This window comes from Fragaria vesca, linkage group LG7 (genome assembly GCF_000184155.1).
Source record: "Fragaria vesca subsp. vesca linkage group LG7, FraVesHawaii_1.0, whole genome shotgun sequence".
NCBI lineage: Eukaryota > Viridiplantae > Streptophyta > Magnoliopsida > Rosales > Rosaceae > Fragaria > Fragaria vesca.
Genome location: NC_020497.1, coordinates 8,889,938 through 8,909,228, shown reverse-complemented (window position 1 = coordinate 8,909,228; position 19,291 = coordinate 8,889,938). Strand labels below are relative to the sequence as shown.

The 19,291-nt window shown below is 39.7% G+C and overlaps 3 protein-coding genes across 3 annotated transcripts; 2 read left to right on the top strand and 1 right to left on the bottom strand.

Moving 5' to 3' along the window:
* The first annotated feature begins 860 nt into the window (after positions 1–860).
* Positions 861–4,066, top strand: LOC101306094 (receptor-like protein 12-like). The gene has a single exon (XM_004308494.1). It carries the CDS (start codon positions 861–863, stop codon positions 3,813–3,815), a length of 2,955 nt encoding a protein of 984 aa, XP_004308542.1. The 3' UTR covers positions 3,816–4,066.
* A 737-nt stretch (positions 4,067–4,803) lies between these two features.
* On the top strand, positions 4,804–6,396 carry LOC101305804 (geranylgeranyl diphosphate reductase, chloroplastic-like). Its single transcript, XM_004308493.1, has one exon. It carries the CDS (start codon positions 4,804–4,806, stop codon positions 6,148–6,150), a length of 1,347 nt encoding a protein of 448 aa, XP_004308541.1. The 3' UTR covers positions 6,151–6,396.
* Positions 6,397–8,808: 2,412 nt separating this feature from the next.
* Positions 8,809–10,052, bottom strand: LOC101305519 (GDSL esterase/lipase At1g71250-like). The gene is made up of 3 exons (XM_004308492.1): positions 9,845–10,052; positions 9,123–9,773; positions 8,809–9,038 (listed from the first exon to the last, which is right to left on the bottom strand). Exons 1-3 carry the CDS (start codon positions 10,050–10,052, stop codon positions 8,809–8,811), a joined length of 1,089 nt encoding a protein of 362 aa, XP_004308540.1.
* Positions 10,053–19,291: the final 9,239 nt, after the last annotated feature.

Genomic DNA, 19,291 nt, shown 5'->3' with positions numbered 1-19,291 from the left:
TCTAGATTTTGTGTAGTTGATGAATTATATAGTTTTATGTGCTTGTTGTTGGTTATATGGAATTGTTTTGGTGTATTTTGCAGCTTGCTTGGAATGGTAATTTAAAAATTCGGGTTTTTTTTTATACTGGAATTAATTTAGGGTATTAATTTAGACGATCTAGATTTTGTGTAGTTGATGAATTATATAGTTTTATGTGCTTGTTGTTGGTTATATGGAATTGTTTTGGTGTATTTTGCAGCTTGCTTGGAATGGTAATTTAGAAATTTCGGGTTTTTTTTTATACTGGAATGGACTTATAGCCGACGAAATATGCCATAATTCTTCGGCTATAATAATGTTAAGCCGACGAATTATGGAATGTGTCGTCGGCTAAACCCTCTAAAGCCGACGAAATACGGTCAGTTTCATCGGCTTTAGTTATTTTTATTTTTTTATTACATACTATAGCCGACGAATATATTAAGCGTTTCGTCGGCTAAAGCTAAGAGACTAGCCGACGAGTTGTTTCGTCGGCTAAAGCTAAGAGACTAGCCGACGAGTTGTTTCGTCGGCTAAAGTCTGAGAGACTCGTCAGCTAAAGTCTGAGAGACTAGCCGACGACGTCTTCTGTCGTCGGCTAGCTATGGGACAATAGCCGACGACGGGCTATAGTTTCGTCGGCTAAAGTTATTGCCGACGACCCTTTCCCGACGAAACTATAGCCGACGAATTAAGCTAACAGATTTTTCGTCGGCTAAAGTGCTTGTCCTGGTAGTGTATAAATAGCACTCTATGTTTGGAAATTTCCATACCTATCTAGCTAAGAGTAGTACTACTGCACTACTGCACAAAAGTTTCATTCGTAACCAAACCACATTATGGGATTGTCATCCCGCCGGTGCTTGTCTAATGTCCCGAATATTGGTCAGCTTTCAAAAAATTTGCTGGTTTTGTTGTTGTTTCATGTTCTTGGAGCTAGCTCCTTATACTCTAGGCAGCAGCAGCCACCTTCTTGCCATGGTGAGGAGCGCGCTGCCTTGCTGCAATTTAAGCAAAACTTCATTGTGGACCCATCTGCTAGTGATGATGATGGTTCCTATCCAAAGGCCTCATCATGGAAAGCAGTTGAAGGAGACCAGAATAGCAACTGCTGCTCATGGGACGGGGTTCAGTGTGATGAGAAGACTGGTCATGTTGTTGATCTTGATCTTAGTAGCAGTTGTCTCTATGGCTCCATCAACTCCAGCAGCAGCCTCTTTCGCCTCGTTCATCTCCGGAGACTGAGTCTTGCTGATAACGACTTCAATTACTCTCAAATTCCTACAACAATTAAGAATCTCTCGAGGCTTAGGTATCTCAACCTTTCCTTCTCTGTGTTTTCTGGCCAAGTCCCATCTGAAATTTCACAAATGTCCAAATTGTCATCCCTTGATCTGTCTAGCAATGTTGATACACTTTCTGGTGAGGGACTGTTGAGGCTTAAAGCAGACAGTCTGGCAAGTCTAGTTCGAAACTTAACTAGTCTTGAAACGCTTCATCTCAGTGACATAAATATATCTTCCTCAGTTCCTGATTCATTGGCGAATTTGTCATTGTCATCCCTTGCTCTAGGGAATTGCAACCTGTATGGCGAATTCCCAATAAGAATTTTCAAGTTACAATACTTGGGATATCTTAGTGTGAGATCAAACCAAGAGCTTTCGGGTTATTTGCCCGAGTTTAATGGAAGTAGTCCTCTCATGTGGCTGTCACTCGGAGGCACTAATTTTTCCAGAACTCTTCCTTCATCGATCGGAGAGCTCGACTCACTGAACCGCTTGGATTTGGCTGAATGCAGTTTCTCAGGTCCAGTTCCTGCTTCACTAGCAAACCTTACCCAACTCACTTATTTGTCTCTTGCAATGAATAATTTTGTTGCCGGGCCTTTGTCTTGGCTTGGTAAGCAAACACAACTTACCTATCTTGATCTCGAAACCATCAATCTGAGTGGTTCCATCCCTTCTTCTCTTGGAAACCTCTCGCAGCTCACTTATCTTCATCTTTTAGATAATCAACTAAGTGGCCCAGTCCCATCTTTGTTTGGTAACCTTAGCAGACTAGCAGACTTAAATCTTGATCTAAACAGATTGAGCGGTTCAGTTCCTGAATCACTGTTCAACCTAAGGGACCTCTACACGCTTTATCTGTATGACAATGACCTTCACGGTAACTTTGACCTTTGTAACCTACCAAGTTCCGTAACAAGACTCGATGTAGGTTGGAACAAACTAGAAGTGCCTCATTGTAACATTGTGAATACAACCCTTCTTCCAAAGCTTACCTTTCTGGGATTGCGAGAGTGCAACTTAACAGAGTTTCCTAATTTCATTAGACATCAACAACACTTGACGTGGCTGGACCTTTCCACAAATAAGTTGCATGGTCAAGTACCCAAATGGATGTGGAATACAAGCACGCAAAGTTTGATGTTACTGGACATCAGGCACAACTTCCTTGCAGGCTTTGGCCAACCGAATTTTGTCCTTCCTTGGGTTAACCTGCAAGCTTTATTTGCTGGGTACAATTTGCTAGATGGATCACCACCTATACCTCCACAGAATATTGTCGTCTGTAGATTCAGCAACAACAAACTTACCGGAGATCTTTCACCATTGATGTGCAATCTCAGTACCGTTCAATACCTTGATTTGTCAAATAACAAGTTGAGTGGCACCATTCTGCCTTGTCTTGGTAACTTCAGTGACACTCTACAAGTTTTAGATCTTCGGAACAACTCCTTCCACGGTATTCTTCCTCAAACATACAGCAACACAAGCAACTTGAAGATGATTGATGTCAGTTATAATCAATTGCATGGGAAAATACCAAGGTCACTAGCTAATTGTATGACGCTCCAGTCTCTTGTTCTCTCAGCCAATAAATTCAGTGATGTTTTCCCTTCTTGGTTGGGAAGTCTCCCAGAGCTTAAACTCTTGGCGATGCACCATAATCAGTTCTATGGTGTGATTGAGAATACCCTAAAAAATCTTCACTTTCCCGAGCTGCGTATACTGGATCTCTCTTGCAATAATTTCACTGGTGAGTTTCCCTCTGAACACATCTTTTCTAGCAATGCGATGAGAGGTATAGTTATGAACCAACCCACATATATGGCGGTATTCTCAGATCTGAATATCCATGGTACTAAGTTCGGTTATATTTTCAAAGTCACGATAACAAATAAAGGTGTGGAGAGATACTACTCGAAGATCCAAGAAGACCTTGGAGTGATTGATATCTCAAGCAACAATTTCCATGGGAAGATTCCAGAATTCATAAGGAACTTGAAAGGGCTTCGCTTTCTCAACATTTCCAATAACAACTTCAACGGCAGCATCCCATTGCGCTTGGAAAATTTGACTTTGCTTGAAGCATTGGACCTTTCACATAACCAGCTCTCAGGAGAGATACCTCAGCAACTAGCGCAGCTCACTTATCTTGCCAGTTTTGATGTCTCTTACAATAATCTCACTGGTTCTGTACCCCAAGGTCTCCAGTTTCACACATTCGGGAACACTTCATATATGGGAAATCCAGGATTATGCGGAGACCCTTTGACAAAGAGATGTGACAACTCCAATGCCCCAGCTCAACTACCACCTTCAAGCAGCAGTGAAGATGATGCTTTTGAATTCGACTGGATATTTGTGTTGGCCGGAGTTGGAAGTGGATTGGTGGTGGGAGTGGTACTTGCAGATGTGGCGATCACACGAAAGCGTGAGCTGTTTCTTGACGTAGCTGGGATGATGATCAAACAGATGAAAAGGATCAGAAGAAGGCAGAGGATGTGTTAATCGATGAGGTGAATATAAGTCTGTGCATTTGGTTTTTGTATGCATGTCCACTGTTAGTTTTGTATCTATTTTGTTCACCTAGCCCTTTGAATAAGCTTTTCAATGTTGTTGTATTCATTATTATGTACGTGTATGCAATCTCAGTTTCCTATTGATAGATTTTATTGGCTATGCATGTTGTTCCTGTACTGTGACCTTAAAGCTAGCACACAACATGGTCTTAATAAAATCAAAATTATGTTCTCAATTCCATTCATGATATCTAAATTTATAGCATGTGTTGGTGTGGAAAAATTCAGTAGAAGATTACCTCACCTACTTGTTTTGACTGGAGTGGTAATGAAGGTTCTATGATCATCGAATGGATTTTTGTTCTTCCAAGTTCCAACTCAGGCCGCATTCTTTTGAACCTCGAAAACACACTTAACTTCATCTCTAACACCCCTCTATATCACTCTCACGATTTCTCTAAGATCACACCACATAATGTACAAAACGTATATATGGGCATCATACTCAAAATCGGAGTCGCGACATGGACACTGAAGCATATAGAACGATCATAAGCTGGTCAGAGGTCGACACAGTAACAAAGCATATAAACATACAAGTATGAAGTATACAAAACAGTGTCCCATTTTACTCAAGCCTTAAGTTTGAAGTCATGAACAAAAGTTGTTGCTTTTCAAAGACACCTTACGAAAATCCAACACAAGCAGATAGCAGCATAACACAATCGAATTTGAAATGAACAGGAAGATCAGAACTGATGAAGCATAACAACGATGGTTTCCTCTTAACAGAGATGTAGTACATTTCCTCCCTGAAATTGCAACCGGTAACCTGTGCTTCAGTTTCAGTCCCCAGCATAAGGTCACGTGAGGTGCACATGCCACCCACCAGTTCAAATGTCTTTCCCAGTACACTCACTTCTCAGTTTGACCAGTTGACCTCCCTTTGACATCACTATCACACCATTTTGCTTTGAATGGCTTCAGCAACGCAAGCAGCCGCGATCTCCGGCGCTCTCTTCGCCGCCGCTCCTCTCCACACGAAGCCACGCTCCGTCACCTTCAGAATAACCGCCTCCAACCCACCCATCGTCGGCCGGAAGCTCCGCGCGGCAGTCATCGGCGCCGGTCCCGCCGGGTCCTCGGCCGCAGAGGCCTTAGCCGCCGGCGGAGCCGAGTGCTTCCTCTTCGAGCGAGCACCGTCGGAGGCCAAGCCCTGCGGCGGAGCCATCCCAATCTGCATGCTCGACGAGTTCGACATCCCGGCCCGACTCATCGACCGCCACGTCACCCGCATGAGGATCTTCTCCCCCTCCAACCTCGCTGTCGACTTCGGCAAGACCCTCCGCCCCGACGAGTTCATCGCCATGCTCCGCCGCGAAGTCCTCGACTCCTTCCTCCGCGACCGCGCCCAGTCCCGCGGCGCCTCCCTCATCTCCGGCCTCGTCACCCGCCTCGAGATCCCCGCCTCCCCCCACGCGCCCTACGTCGTCCACTACACGAAGGACAACGCGCGCCACGCGCTCGCCGTGGACGTCGTGGTCGGCGCCGACGGCGCCAACAGCCGCGTGGCCAAGTCGATCAAGGCCGGAAGCTACGCCTGCGCCATCGCTTTTCAGGAGCGAATCAAACTCACGGACGACAAAATGGCCTACTACCAAGACCTCGCCGAAATGTACGTCGGAAACGACGTGTCGCCCGACTTTTACGCGTGGGTCTTCCCGAAATGCGACCACGTGGCAGTGGGCACCGGCACTGTGTGCTCCAAGCAGGACATCAAGGTCTTCCAGAGGGCCATCAGAGCCAGGGCCAGCGCCAAGATCAGCGGCGGGAAAGTCATCAAGGTGGAGGCGCACCCGATCCCGGAGCACCCCCGCCCCACGCGCGTCAGGGGGCGCGTGTCCCTCATTGGTGATGCGGCCGGGTACGTGACGAAATGCTCCGGCGAGGGGATCTATTTCGCGGCGAAATCGGGGAGGATGTGCGGCGAGGCGATTATAAAAGCGTCGGAGGGAGGGGAGAGGATGATAAATGAGGAGGATTTGAAGAGGGAGTATTTGAAAAAATGGGATGCTAAGTACATTACGACGTTTAGGTTCTTGGACTTGTTGCAGAAGGTGTTTTATGGCAGTGATGCGGCGAGAGAGGCTTTGGTGGAGCTGTGTGGGGATGAGTATGTGCAGCGCATGACTTTCGAGAGTTACTTGTACAAGAAGTTAGCTGATGGGAATAGGTGGGATGATGCTAAGATGGTTTTGAATACGGTTGGGAGTTTGATGAGGTGTAATGTTTTGGGGAGGAAGATGGAGGCTTTGAAGATTTGATTCATTGTGGTTGGGGGCAGCTAGCAGTTCAGTTGTGTGGTAGTCTAGCGGTTTGATTTCTTTCTTGATGGTGTGGGTTAGCTGAAGAACCATACATGTTGAACTTGGTGGGGAGCTTCTTTGCAGGTTCTTTCATTTACCAAGTGTCTATCGTTTTGAACAATTTACATTTCTATGTGTACTAATAATGTATGAACATGCAAATACTTGCAGAGTACCTATTGCCCAAAAAGAAGCACTTGTATTGCATTCTTCTTCATCTTTGTGGAATTGTTTGGAGTTAGTTTGTCACCGTAATATAGTCTAGAGTTAGTGCTCATGAAATTATGTTGTTTAGAAATTTCCAATCACCCAACCACTGGATGCTTAATCTCATACATTGGGAGATAAATTATGTTACATGCTAATTTTGTGATTATCATAAGCTTTATCTCCTATGTTACCATTACTTGGACTTGTACATATCTGTCTGTTGGAATTTTATTTAGGATTAAAACGATCTAGATTCTAGTTTTGAATACATGTTTTAGCATATGAGATTACTGATTTATTGCTCATGTGAACTTTTATTTAAGAATTGACAAAATCTGATCTGCAGCATGATCTATTAGAGTAATTCGACTTGTATTCATATGTACTTACACTAGACACTGTACCTTGTGATACACACAATATTTCATACTTGTACTTTTGTTCGGTGGTTGATAGGAAACTACAAGGCTTTTGCATTCTATTGCCAGACACATATCTGTAGAGCCGAGCAGAAAAAAGTTTCAAGGATGTCCCTGTCATGTAGGATTACAATGGGAATATGTTCTTCCTAAGCTTTGTCTCTCACTTTCTAGCATTGGTATGTAGCTGGCTATATATTACTTTGGTGGATGCTGCACTTTACAATTAATCCTTCCAAACTGTAATGTGGAGAAAGTTGTGAAGGTAAAAAATTGATCTATTTTGAAGTCTGATGTGATCCCTTGTAACGAGTTCTTGAACTATACTCTTATTGGAGTTGCACTCTGAGCAAAGACTTGGAAATTAAGAAAGAACTTCGGATATGGGGTTTGAGGAAATCTGAGAAGGAAATCTCTAATTATTGTAGGAACAGGAGTGGTGGAAAGCAGGGGAAGGAGGTAAATATGGATTTCTTTATGAACTGTACGGTCCTGGACACCTGGTTGATTCTCAATTAGGACAGAATGTCTCATTATACAAAGGGCTCGCACCTCTCAAGAGAAACTTGGGATTAAAAGGTGTTTCAAATGTGAAAAGATGAATATTCGATGAAGAGAACTATGAAAAAAACTTGGCCATATGGAAGAGAGTCTATGTTGAACTCAAGTAAAGGTGATGTGGCTTCTTATCTGGCACTGATCACTTACCTTCCAAGCGCCAATTCAGACAGGCCTCCCTTTTGAGGTATTTCTTGTTCTTGCCCAAATCCTTCAATGGCTGATGCCATGCATTATGATAATTGGAAATTCACGAGCAACTCACTCCTCATTTTATACATGGGATTATGCGCTCATCATCAAGGGACAACCATATCTGTAATAGATATAACTATGACATCCTGCAATTGGACGTCTGCATATATCTATGATTATATCATCTTTGTTAATAAGAGGTGATATCAATGATATTGAACTGTAGTTGAATTAATTACAGTGGAATTGAGAGAATTGTGATTGATGGAAAAGGATTGATTGTCTCTTACTATTTTGATGTTGGTCTACTTTACCAAATTACTACATCTTCTCAGCTTATGGCAGCATTAAGCATCAACTTTGTTAATAGAAAAGGGCAATGGGATGCAGTTATCAGTTGTTATTGTTGCTGTGGTTTCATATGTTCATGTGATTGCTGCACTGCAAGCTACATTGTATTGAAGATACTGAAGGGACAAGACAGTTCAGTGCCTTATGGAGTAGATAAAGGTTAGGATAGTGTTTGTTGATTATGGAGTTGTGCAGCACATATGATCAATCACTTGAATTGCTGGATACCAGACTTTCAGAGGGTAAAATATGTGTTCATGAAATATATTTCAAGTTAGTCTGCCGACTTCTAGACATTGTGACATCAAAAACCAGAACATTTGGTTTTTAGAGAAGTTCCTCCATCAACCTGTGACTGTAATCCTGCAATCCAGACAAGATGTCTGACTATATTCCAGAGATTGACTGCTTATTAATATGCATATCAACTTTTGGAGGGCTAGAGAGGCTGCAAAATCCGGTACTTAACCTTTTGAGTTTTGACACTCATCTTCTTAGGTAACTCCTGTTTTCTCTGGGGTAACTTCTGTTCTTTTCAATTTTCCCTCTGGACAAATAACAAAATCATATTCCATACCAATTCATATAAAATCAAAGTTGAGGGATGCTTTTTGTTTTGAACACTATTATTCTTTTGGTTTTTTGGCTTTAACCCCGACAATATGACTAAGGTATGATGTTGGGGATATCAATGTTCTGAACTTTTGTAGATTATGTTGTGTTTCAGTTTGGAGTTTGAACAAGGGAATCTGAATAGCTTTGGCACATCAAAACATTTAATTCATTTTTCTAATGCATGCATCATCTAAAGCACTACAACAGTGATGGCAACGAGGGTGGTAACTCCTTTGTGTGACTCGGGTGGGCTTTGACACCGAAACTGTCAAACTGAAGCAGTGAAAAATTCCTGGATGTTCATAGGACGACAAATCGGAAGAGGATTGCTCGACCAGGCTGAATCAGCCAGCAATGAGTTCACTGCCTTTGTAGGATTATATAAATCCCACCACACATGACTTGCTTCTTTGTCACACGCCATATCTTTAGAAAGGCATCCAACTTCTGCTCCATACATACCAAGCCCACAGCAAGCACTCTTTACATCCTCAAAGCCTGCAATTCACATTTGCATCTCAACTTTAGATTGAAACTAAAATTGTCAAAAACAGAAGAAATTGAAGTATTGTGTTTGTGTACCATATTGTTGGGGGTTGTTTATGATCTCTGAAAGTCCTTGGTAAATATCACAAAACAGAAGCTGTGCATCAGGCAACTCTACATGAAGCTGGGAGATTTGCTCACGCAGCTCTCTGTTGTACTCCAAGACATGCACATTGATCTCCTCTACACATCCCCTTGCAACATCATCGTCGTCATCATGTGGTTGGGCTGTGGAATTGTATTGGTTCAATAACACCCTTGGAGTGCATCCCAAAGGTAATATTCCCATGCATATGATCCTCCTCACATTCATGGCATAAAGGTTCCGTATAACATGTATCATTTGATCTGCTAAAATGTGTGCAAATTCTTGATCAGTACTGTTCTGTTTTGCAGTACCCGAAGCATTTTGTAGGAGGAGTTCTATAAAGTCATCTTTGCCAAAGGAGAGGTAGAAGATGGAAGATTTGATGAAACTGAGAGCTCTGTCCTCGCTAAGCTGCAGTTGTAAGAGTTGCAGAGAATCAAAAACTTGCCGGAGCTGCTGGTTCACAGACTGATAACTCTGGCTGCCGTGATTCATGATTGTTGCGTGTGCTGAACCGAAGTTAAGGCCTCTCTGTATTCCATTAATGGATCCATTTTGACTGTAGAATGGTAAGATGTTCTGCATGCCCATCTTCTCAGCTGCGGATATAACAAGTCAGTGTAAAATGATAGAAGACCTTAAAGCAGGGAGACGAGGAAGTGATTGTTACCAAGAAGATGAGGAATAAGAGTTGAGCCGTTGGAACCATTACACGAATACAAGGACAGGTAACTGTGAATGAGTGGGTAAAACAGTGTGTTGTCTCCGCAATCAACAGACGAATCTCCCAATACGTAGAATGCTGCAGAGCCATTTCTACAATTTGGGAAACTTGAAACCTCGTTCACTTTTGCATCAGCTAAGATCATAAACCCCATGATCAATGGAGCTAGATGATGAAGAAGAAGCAAGCCTTTAGTTTTGGAAAAGAGGGTTTCTTTCATCTTTGTCATCTTAATTACACTGGTTATGTCGTGTGCGTTTCACTGCTTGATACTGAGTTGCTAGCTACTCTATATTGCATTGAGCATTTGAGTTTCAATGCATAGTTTGTGTGTGTCTGTTAACATGAGTTAGGCGATTGGCATATTAAGTATGACTGAAAATTCATTCAAACTAGTGTGGGATGTTTCTGTTAAGCCATTTCATTTTGAATGGCACCTGTAATATTCCTTTGTTGCAACAGACTGTGTCTTTAGATCTTGTTCATAAGATCATGGTCGTACATCTTCCTTTGGTTCCTCAGCCGGATCGTTTTATTTGGGGTTTCCCTTTCAGGCAGCTTTACTATCAGTTCTGCTAGTTGGATGCTTTAAAGTTTCAAACCCCAACATTCAAATGCTTCTTTTTTCTTTTCTTTTTTTTTTTTTACTATCAAATCTGGAAATTAAAGTTACCCCTTAAGTCAATATTTTTTTCCGACTTCTATTTCGTAACAGATTGAAATTGAAAATTTTATTTTCTCATTGTGATGCTTCCCTCATTCAACTGCAGTGATGATTACTTGGTCTATTTGGCATACACATAATCATTTTATTTTTCGTCAAATTCAGGCTTCTAGTGCTCAATGATATTTCCGTGATACTTCTTTTCTCAATAATTACCTTGATCATGTGAATGTTACCTATCATCGTCCTAAGTCAACAAAGAGTCCTATAATCAAATGACATCCTCTTGAGTCTTGACGAAAGTTTCATTAAAATAAATTTTGATGCTTCTGTGCAAGCTAACCGGGTTGCCATTGGGTTTGTGTTCCGGGATGCGAATGGTAATCTTGCGAGGGAGTATATATCATTATATTTAGGGGTTAATTAGACTTTAGAATGGAGTTTTGGAGAGGGACTCGGGGGCACATCGGATAGAAAGGCTGATATACGTCAAACTCTAATGAGGGCAAGGGCCCTCATCACTCGTCTTGAACTGGCTGCGCCATTGACTTCAGGTATGTTCACTGCGATGCATACTTTGTTGTAGACTGGCTGACCTCCTTGAGAATGACAACCTCTTCTTCTTTAGTTTGGTTTTACTACTTATCCCTTATTGTGTACCTAGCGTTCTATTTTGATCAACTGGATGGGGCTCGTCCTAAAGGTTTTTTCTTTGTAGTTTCTTTATGTAAACTTTCTTTTATCAATCGAAAAACAAAACCACTTCTATTTTGGTGATACCAAGTATTGTTTTTTTTTTTTTTTTTTTTTTTTTTTTTTTAAGAAGAAGTTCATTGCATTAGCTTGAACGGTTGGCGAATCCGCCAATGGCTAGAGCTAGCTACACTTACAACAAGATAGGCGGCAAGAAAATCAAGAAACTAAAAACATCTCTAATATTTTCTTTATTTTCTTGATCTTCTCAATTTTAGGGAATATATAGTTGTTTTTACGTCCAACAGCTTTCTCATCTCGTTCTCTAAAATGAGGATGGAAAAGAAAAAGAAGCACCAATTTATCAAATTTGTAACAAAGCCTTCATTCCCCAGATTATTGAAATTTGCATTTTTCTCAACATTTTTTCTTACCCAAATCCACTCTAACAATTTTACTCACACATGTCCATTTCGTGGGCCAAACCCATCACCTATTTTTTTCGTTCTTCCTAATTTCTCTTATCTATATCTCAAATCCATCAACCAGCGTCTACCCAAACCCACTCTCGTCTATTTCATCTCTCTCTCTCTCTTTCCGGCGAGAAAACCGACCATAACCTGAGCCTCATCGGAACCCTAAATCGATGTGGGCCTCCGAAAATCGACCAGAACCCTAAATCCCTCGCCGGAACTCTAAAACTTAGGGCCTCCGCTGCCTTATACAGCCTCCACGTCGTATCCTTCATCCTTGTCACATCGTCGCCGCCGATAGCAACGCCGCCGCTTCCGTGTCCTCGATCTCATCGAAGTCTGGAGCCGACCCGAACGTCGACGAGCCGTAGTAGATCGATCTCAGATCTTCGAATCTGAACGACGAGACCTCTACCTCGTCTGATCCTCCGATCAGCCCATCGTCATCGCCGGCAGCACCTTCCCCGATCGGCCTCGTCTCGTTGACGGTCATCGTTGTCTTCGTCTGCGCACCTTCGCGTATGAGTTCAATACGGTGACGACGAAGGTGATTCGTCGGTGAGGTGCAGGGCTATGGTTTTGTGAGTATTCCGATTCGTTTCTATTCTTGTTCAGTCTTGATCACGCATCACTGACTGCTAATTTAGTTGTGGAATTTGATGAATCAATGGACGTATGAGTTTTTGAATTGAGTGTTTTGTGTTTCTGTGGAGGATTTAGGTGACTTTCAACGAGCTAGAGGCTGCTGCCATGAGTTTTTGAAGTAGTTTTTGTTTTGGGTTTTGAATTTCGATCCATCCAAATCTGGGTGGTTGTGGGATTTTTTTTTGTTTGGTTCATTTTGGATTTTGATGGTCTCTGCTGATGGAGATTTTTTTAGTGGATTTTGATCATTATCTGTAATTGCTCTCTGTATTCCCAATCTTTATTAGGGAACTCCAAATCCAGAATTTGAGAATTGGTTTGATGCTTTTTGGATTAATGATTTGCACTGAAATTGAGAAAGTTAATATCCCAACAATGAGTTTAAGATGATATTGATATGGGTTTAGAAGGGTAGGCTATATTTCAGTCAAAAACCAAAATGTTGTACTTTACTTTATTTGCCCTGTTCTTCAGTGTTTTTGATAGTTATGATTCTGTCATATTTGATATCTGCAACTGTTTTTGTTTTTCACCACAAAATGTGGTTTTGAATTTCGTTGAGCGTGTTCCATGTAATGTTAAAGTCTCCGTTGCTTCGCTACCATAATGATATAATTGATTTGGTCTCATATATGTTTTTATATCAATCTTGTAGACATAATTACTGTACTGTCATTTCTTTGGTTCTCTTATGGTACAATTTTTGTTAAGGTCAATCTGCTTCAATGGAAACTCAGAAACTGGAACGACAAGTATTAGGTTTGGATTTGATCTGAGCCATCAATGTAAACCTCTTCTAATTTTTCACTTTGATTATCCGAACAGCTTCAAATTCTTTTTGTTCTGGTTTCTTTATTTTTGGTGTTTGGATTTGATTTGGTGATCTGTTCAATTTGGCTCATTAAGAGGTGTTGAAGTACTTGCATGACTGTTCGATAACTATTATTATTCAGAAACTCTCAGATAAGATAGGATTTTAATTGCCCAGAGGAGTAGCTTTCTATAATTGTGATAGTATCTTTCTGCTACTATGGTAGTATCTTTATGTGCTTATGATAGTATCTATACATACTGGTGCTAGTTGGTAAAAATTTATGGCATCAGTGTTGGACTTTCAAATTTATGGCATCAATGTTGGAGTTTCAAAGTCTTTGATGACTAAGTCAATAAGACTTAGCACATCTGGGAATTATGTCTGTGAAGACTATTATGTATGTATATGTGTGGCAATGATACTTCTTTCCACATAGATTCTAGTGTTAGATGAAGACTCTGAAACCTATAAAGTACAGTTGGAAACATATTAAAGAGTTTATTTTGGTAACTAATAGAAAAACCCTTTTACTGTTTGTAAGTTGTTCTTTTTTTTTTTAATTAATATAATGACTGACCGCATATTGTAGGATTAGATTCCCTTGTGTCAGCTTTTGCCCCTGTTGCCACGTTCAACTTCTCTCAGACTCTTGAAACCTCTCAGTCTCTAGAAACCCAGACCAGAAGATAAATCTGCTCTTTCTCCTTTCTCATTCTCTCCTAGAAGAATCCAGACTCTTTCTCGAAATCTTCTAGCTTGCTGATTGGCGTGTTCTTTCCTTTTGCTTTCCGTGGTTTCACAGATTCTTCTTTTCCCTTAAGATCGACAGCGCCCTTTTCTTCCTCTCTTTCTCTTCTGCCTCCGAAAACGAAAATCGCTTCCTTCCCTCTCTTTCTGCTCTTTCTGATTCCAATTATACTAGAAAGCAATCTCAGATCTTTCAGAGGTTAGACTCGAGGTAAGCATCTTATCTGTTTCACTGGTTTTAATTTGCTTTGGGTGGTGTAAATGAGTTTGGGATTATCCAATTTGGTAAGAATACTGGTTATGTTTTCCTCCTGTTTTAATGCAGAAATTGGCTGGGTTCAATAAGCAATTTGAAACCTTAACTAAGGTTTTGAATCATAAAGATTAACTAAGGAAAATATAGAATCATAAAGATCAGCTCATATGTAAATTTTGAATGATTATATAGGTTTAGTATTACGTTGATTTTATGTTCAACTTTCCAGATCTGGGGATGTTTGTGTTATATATATCATACGAGTTCAAGCTCATGTTTAGGTGTTTGGTAGTTCTCATTGATTTATCTTAAGGGATTAGGTTTTGCTATTTTTCATTGATTTATTTTTCAGGGTTAGGGTATGATTGTTTCGAATATTTTTTTTACTGTGATTTGATATAGTGGGGGAAATTATATCGGAGGAAGAAGAAACTAAACTAAGAGCTGGTAGATTTGATCTATATATAAAAGAATGAATAGTGATGATTATTGGGGATGGTAAGGCATATATGTTTCTGGGCAACTGGGATTCAAGGCTTTGACATGACCCTCCTTAAAATTCAAACCATAAGCTTTCTCTACATTCTTCATTACAGATGCATGCCGATTCAACCTCATGCCCCCACTTTCTCGGTGAACTGATGTTATCTTTATGAATATTTTTGTGACTCAGGTGCATCATCTTATATTACTCAATAATTACGATGATGTATGAGAAGGGATGAGATCAAAGAAAGGGAAAAACTAATTAGATGAAAAAGGAAAATGGACGTTATGATGATGTTGTATGTATATTTGGGGAAGAACAATGGAAGATGAGATGAGGGAGTGTTTTTTTTTTTTGGAGAAAGATGAGGGAGTTGCTTATTGCAAGGGTAATTAAGACCTTATACTCTATTAAATGGTCATTTTTCAACTTTAAAAAAAATAAGTTTATAAATCAATTTCAAGGTCTAAAAGTGGTTACTTTTGAAAATTTCTCTTTTTCTTTTCACTTTCTTATGGTTGGTTTTTGTGTATCGTGGTTTAATTTGTAATGCTTTTTCACTTCTTCACATATCCTAGAATGGTGCTTTAAACACTCACATGCTATAAGGACTCAACGCAGAGCAAGTTGAAGATGGAAGGTACTACCTTTGCTGTTCATTATTTTTTTATGAGCTATAGGTTTGCTCTGGGTTGCTAAACTAAATGATTTTGTGTTGCTCAGTTTATCGTTTTCAAATGGATATATGATTAATTTGAGGAGGTATACATTCATTTCTTTATTTCATTGCATGTAATTTTGTTACATTTGTTTTCAGTTTTCTGGGGGGTGCTTTAGAAAATGATGGAATGCTTATGCAATCTTTGGACAAGATCAATTTGCAAGTCTGTTGGATTTGCTCTTGAGCAAACAAAGAGACTAAGCTATACTTGACTGCTTTTGATCATTTGTTTTCACACCTTTTGTTGGATATATGAAATTACCTTTTTATGCTGTTACAGGTGCTGCAATCTGCAGTGGTGAAGCAAGTTGAGATTGCTAATAGATTTCATGTAAGTTTTGCTGCCGCACAAACTTTTTCTTCTCATCATTTCCCAACCACAATATAATGCAGTGTCACAGTTACACACACTTCACTTTTTAGAATTTTAGCATTGTTGAGCAAAAATCTGAGATGTATATGGATATATTCTATGCAGCGAAACTGTTCTCTTGAATAGGTAACTGTAGAGGGTTACCCACCCAAGTCTTGGAACTGTCCTTGCCAAGAGAGAAAATTGTAAGTTTCATTGCGTCTTTATGGATTACTCCTTCAGAAAAGATATGATCAACTTTTGTCCTGCATTACTCAAATATTACAGGTCTCTACCGAGGAGAGTGAAAGCTCGGTTTGTTGAAGAAGAATGAGAAGCTTGATATATGGGATTCTGACTATTTGGACCAAGCTTGATTGGCATTTATGTTATCTTAGATTTTGTTTGAGGTAAAATCTTTAGTCTGTTGAATTGTAGCTTGGTTCTTTCTTTAAGTTTTAGTTTTGTTTATTGACAAAAATTGGTTCTTTGTGTTTGGCACTGTGCAGCTTTGCAATGCATTTTAGATTATTGGGTGGTTTGAGTCTTCCTGATAGCTACAAGAGTGATCCATATAGCATGACTACAATATTGGATATCTGTGAGGACCTTAAGGTGAGTTTAGGTGCCTACGAATTGTCTCCTTACCAGTTGTCTGTTGCAATTGTTTTTGTATAGTATTTTGTATAGTACTTCAAAATCTTAAACTTACATAACTATGAAGTTAATTATTTGTAGTTTACAAATATGTGATCTATCTTTGGCAATATCTTTTCCCTTTTTTTTTTCTCAGATTTCCTGAGGTAAGTTAAATGCTTTATGACATTCTTTTTCTTTGTTTTTGATTTTCGTAAGTGAATTTTATAGATCATACCATAACAACAAGTTCAATCTCAATTTTGTTTGTTATAGTTGTGTCTTGATTTATTGAGATTTACCAATTTTTAGCAAAAAAGGTGTTATGGATCATACCAGAACACCTTTCTTCACCACTACATTATAAGAAGCTGATTAATGCTATAATGCATTAGTTGATGGGTTGAGCCTATGACTTTATACACTAAATATCTCATGTACATTCCAATTGCCATAGTCTGTAGCTGATTAACTAACTAGAGATTTGGTTATTATTATTTTAAAAATGGCAGTTTGGTGACTCATCTGTCCATTTCCATGACAGTGTAGATATCTGTCTTTAGCTGGTTATTAGTATTAGTGTTAATACCTTGAGCTATTTGTAATAGCCGTGTCAAATTATTTTTGTCTGCTTAACTCTTGCAAATTATTTCCACCTTGCCTTTTTGTGATATAAACTCTTGCTGAATAAACAAAAATGTAGGCTACAGGGTCAGCGTGGGATGAACTGAAGCATAGTAGGCAAGCGTTGGATATCTGGTATCTTTTGAATCTTATCTTAACCATTGCTTTCTAATTACAACAATAATAGTGAAAATTTACTAAATATTATAGGGCCTGGCGCGGCTGGCGCCGACCTACTGTTCACATTCCGAACAATGGCCGGATGCTTTTGCCCTTTGTTTTGGTGGCCATTTACCGGTTGCCGTTGTTTGTTAATTATGCATTTGCCCTCAATATTCTTCAATCTGATGATGCTGCCCTTGACCTGTATATATAATGGTGCGATGTCACCACGCGTCAAATATTTCTTCTTCCTCCCCACCACTTCATTTTCTATGTTTGAAGCTTCCATAGCATTCTGGACAATATGTGAATTGTGATCTTTGAGGTCATTTTTGATCAAATAGGAATATCTGATTGATGTGGCACCCTTTTGATTAAAATAGAAGATCTGATTGAGCAATCAGATATCTTTCAGATTTTGAGCTTCAGGTAAGCTCCTTTTGGGTGATTTGTTCGAATATAGTTGTGTGCAATGCAGGGCAGTGTGTATGAAGCTTTCAGGGGTGATTTCGCACATCTTTAATCTGGATTTTGTGTTGGTTTTTATTTGAGTTGGGTTTTGTGGAATTAGATATGAGAAGGGAGTAGAGAGAGAGTAGCTAACTTTGATTTTTCATTTTAAAGTTTACACAGAAGATTGTGAACTGTGATTGGGTTCTGAGTTCTGAGTTCAATCTTTTTTTCTTATTCTTTCTGTACAAATTGAGTTCCCAGAAAATTATAACATTTTTTTGGAGTTGAATGGTAAGTTGATTGTTAGGAATTTTAATTGCTGCCATTCTTATCACCATGGAGTCTATAGGCTTGAGAAAAGGAATTGGCTATGTCTTAATGGTTAATAAGTTTTGTGTGAATAAATTTGCTCCCGTTTAGTTTTTTTGTTTGCTGCCTTTCAGTTGAATTGGATCCTTATCTGAGGTTTGTTTTTATTCTGCTTTTCATTCAAGTTATGGTCATTGGAATTTGAATAGGGATCTGGGAGTATTAGCTCATGTCTACATGTTTTCCACACTTCGACCATTTCATATGTAGCGTGTTTTTCCTAATTTAATTTAACAGATATGTTGTTTTGTTGTGCAAGTAGGTAGTTCATATTACATTATTGCTTTGGTTCTCCATAAGTCTTTTATGAAGTGCCAGAGCTATAGAATTAGTGTCCAATATGCTTTGTGCTATTCGGAGAGATCGTTGCATCAAATCATTAACAAATCAATGGACTGCTTGCATTGCCTGTATTTCAATTTTGGTGATCATTGTCCGTATATGCGTCTTCTTGAATCATTCACAGTGCTGGTGTGAACTATATAGGGTCTTGGGGGTTGTCGGCTATTGGTGCCATTGAAGGTATCAGCAAGTTTGTGACTGGATCACTTATCAGCCTCCTTGAACAAAAGTTGATGGATTGTAACAAAGGTCTCACAGCTGCAGGGGCGGACAAGTAAGCATTGCATTTCATATATTAAAAGTGGTGAAATTTTACAGCTGCTTCAACTATTTAAGTATTTCTTTCTAACCATTGATGCTTTGAACACTGATACGTGTAAGACAGTTGATCAGATGGTGGCATCTTAGAGTCTAGATGAGCCGCTAAACTAAGTGAAATTCTGGGGGTCGATATCCTTCCTTTTCCAGTAATATTCCCGACTATTAGTAAAGAGGAATAGGTCGAATAGTGTGATTTCCCCCCCCCCCCCCCCCCCCCCAAACTCACTTACCTTCTGTTCTTTATATAAGGAGCATTGGAAGTCGTGATGGGAAAGGTAGTGAACTGCAATTTTTGGTGAATTTCTGCATGGGTGATCTAATACGGAAATTGGATTGTTAGTTTCTTTTATATGTATGCTATAGTGTATGTGTTCAGTTGCAAGGTAATGTGACCTTCGGATGCCTTCTATGTTTTCGTACGTAGAGCAAGAAGTCATAGATTGTTCCAAATTTGGTAAGTATATTGTTAGTAACTTCATGCTATGTTTAGATAATTTAGATGAAATCTGATAAACAATTGGTATTAGACATTAATCGTAACTGCTATTTGGTTTTAGATGGTAATGGCCGATTATCATCGTGTTGATTCCAAGCTTCTTTGAGGTCGACGATCTTCAGGTACAAATCATTTTGG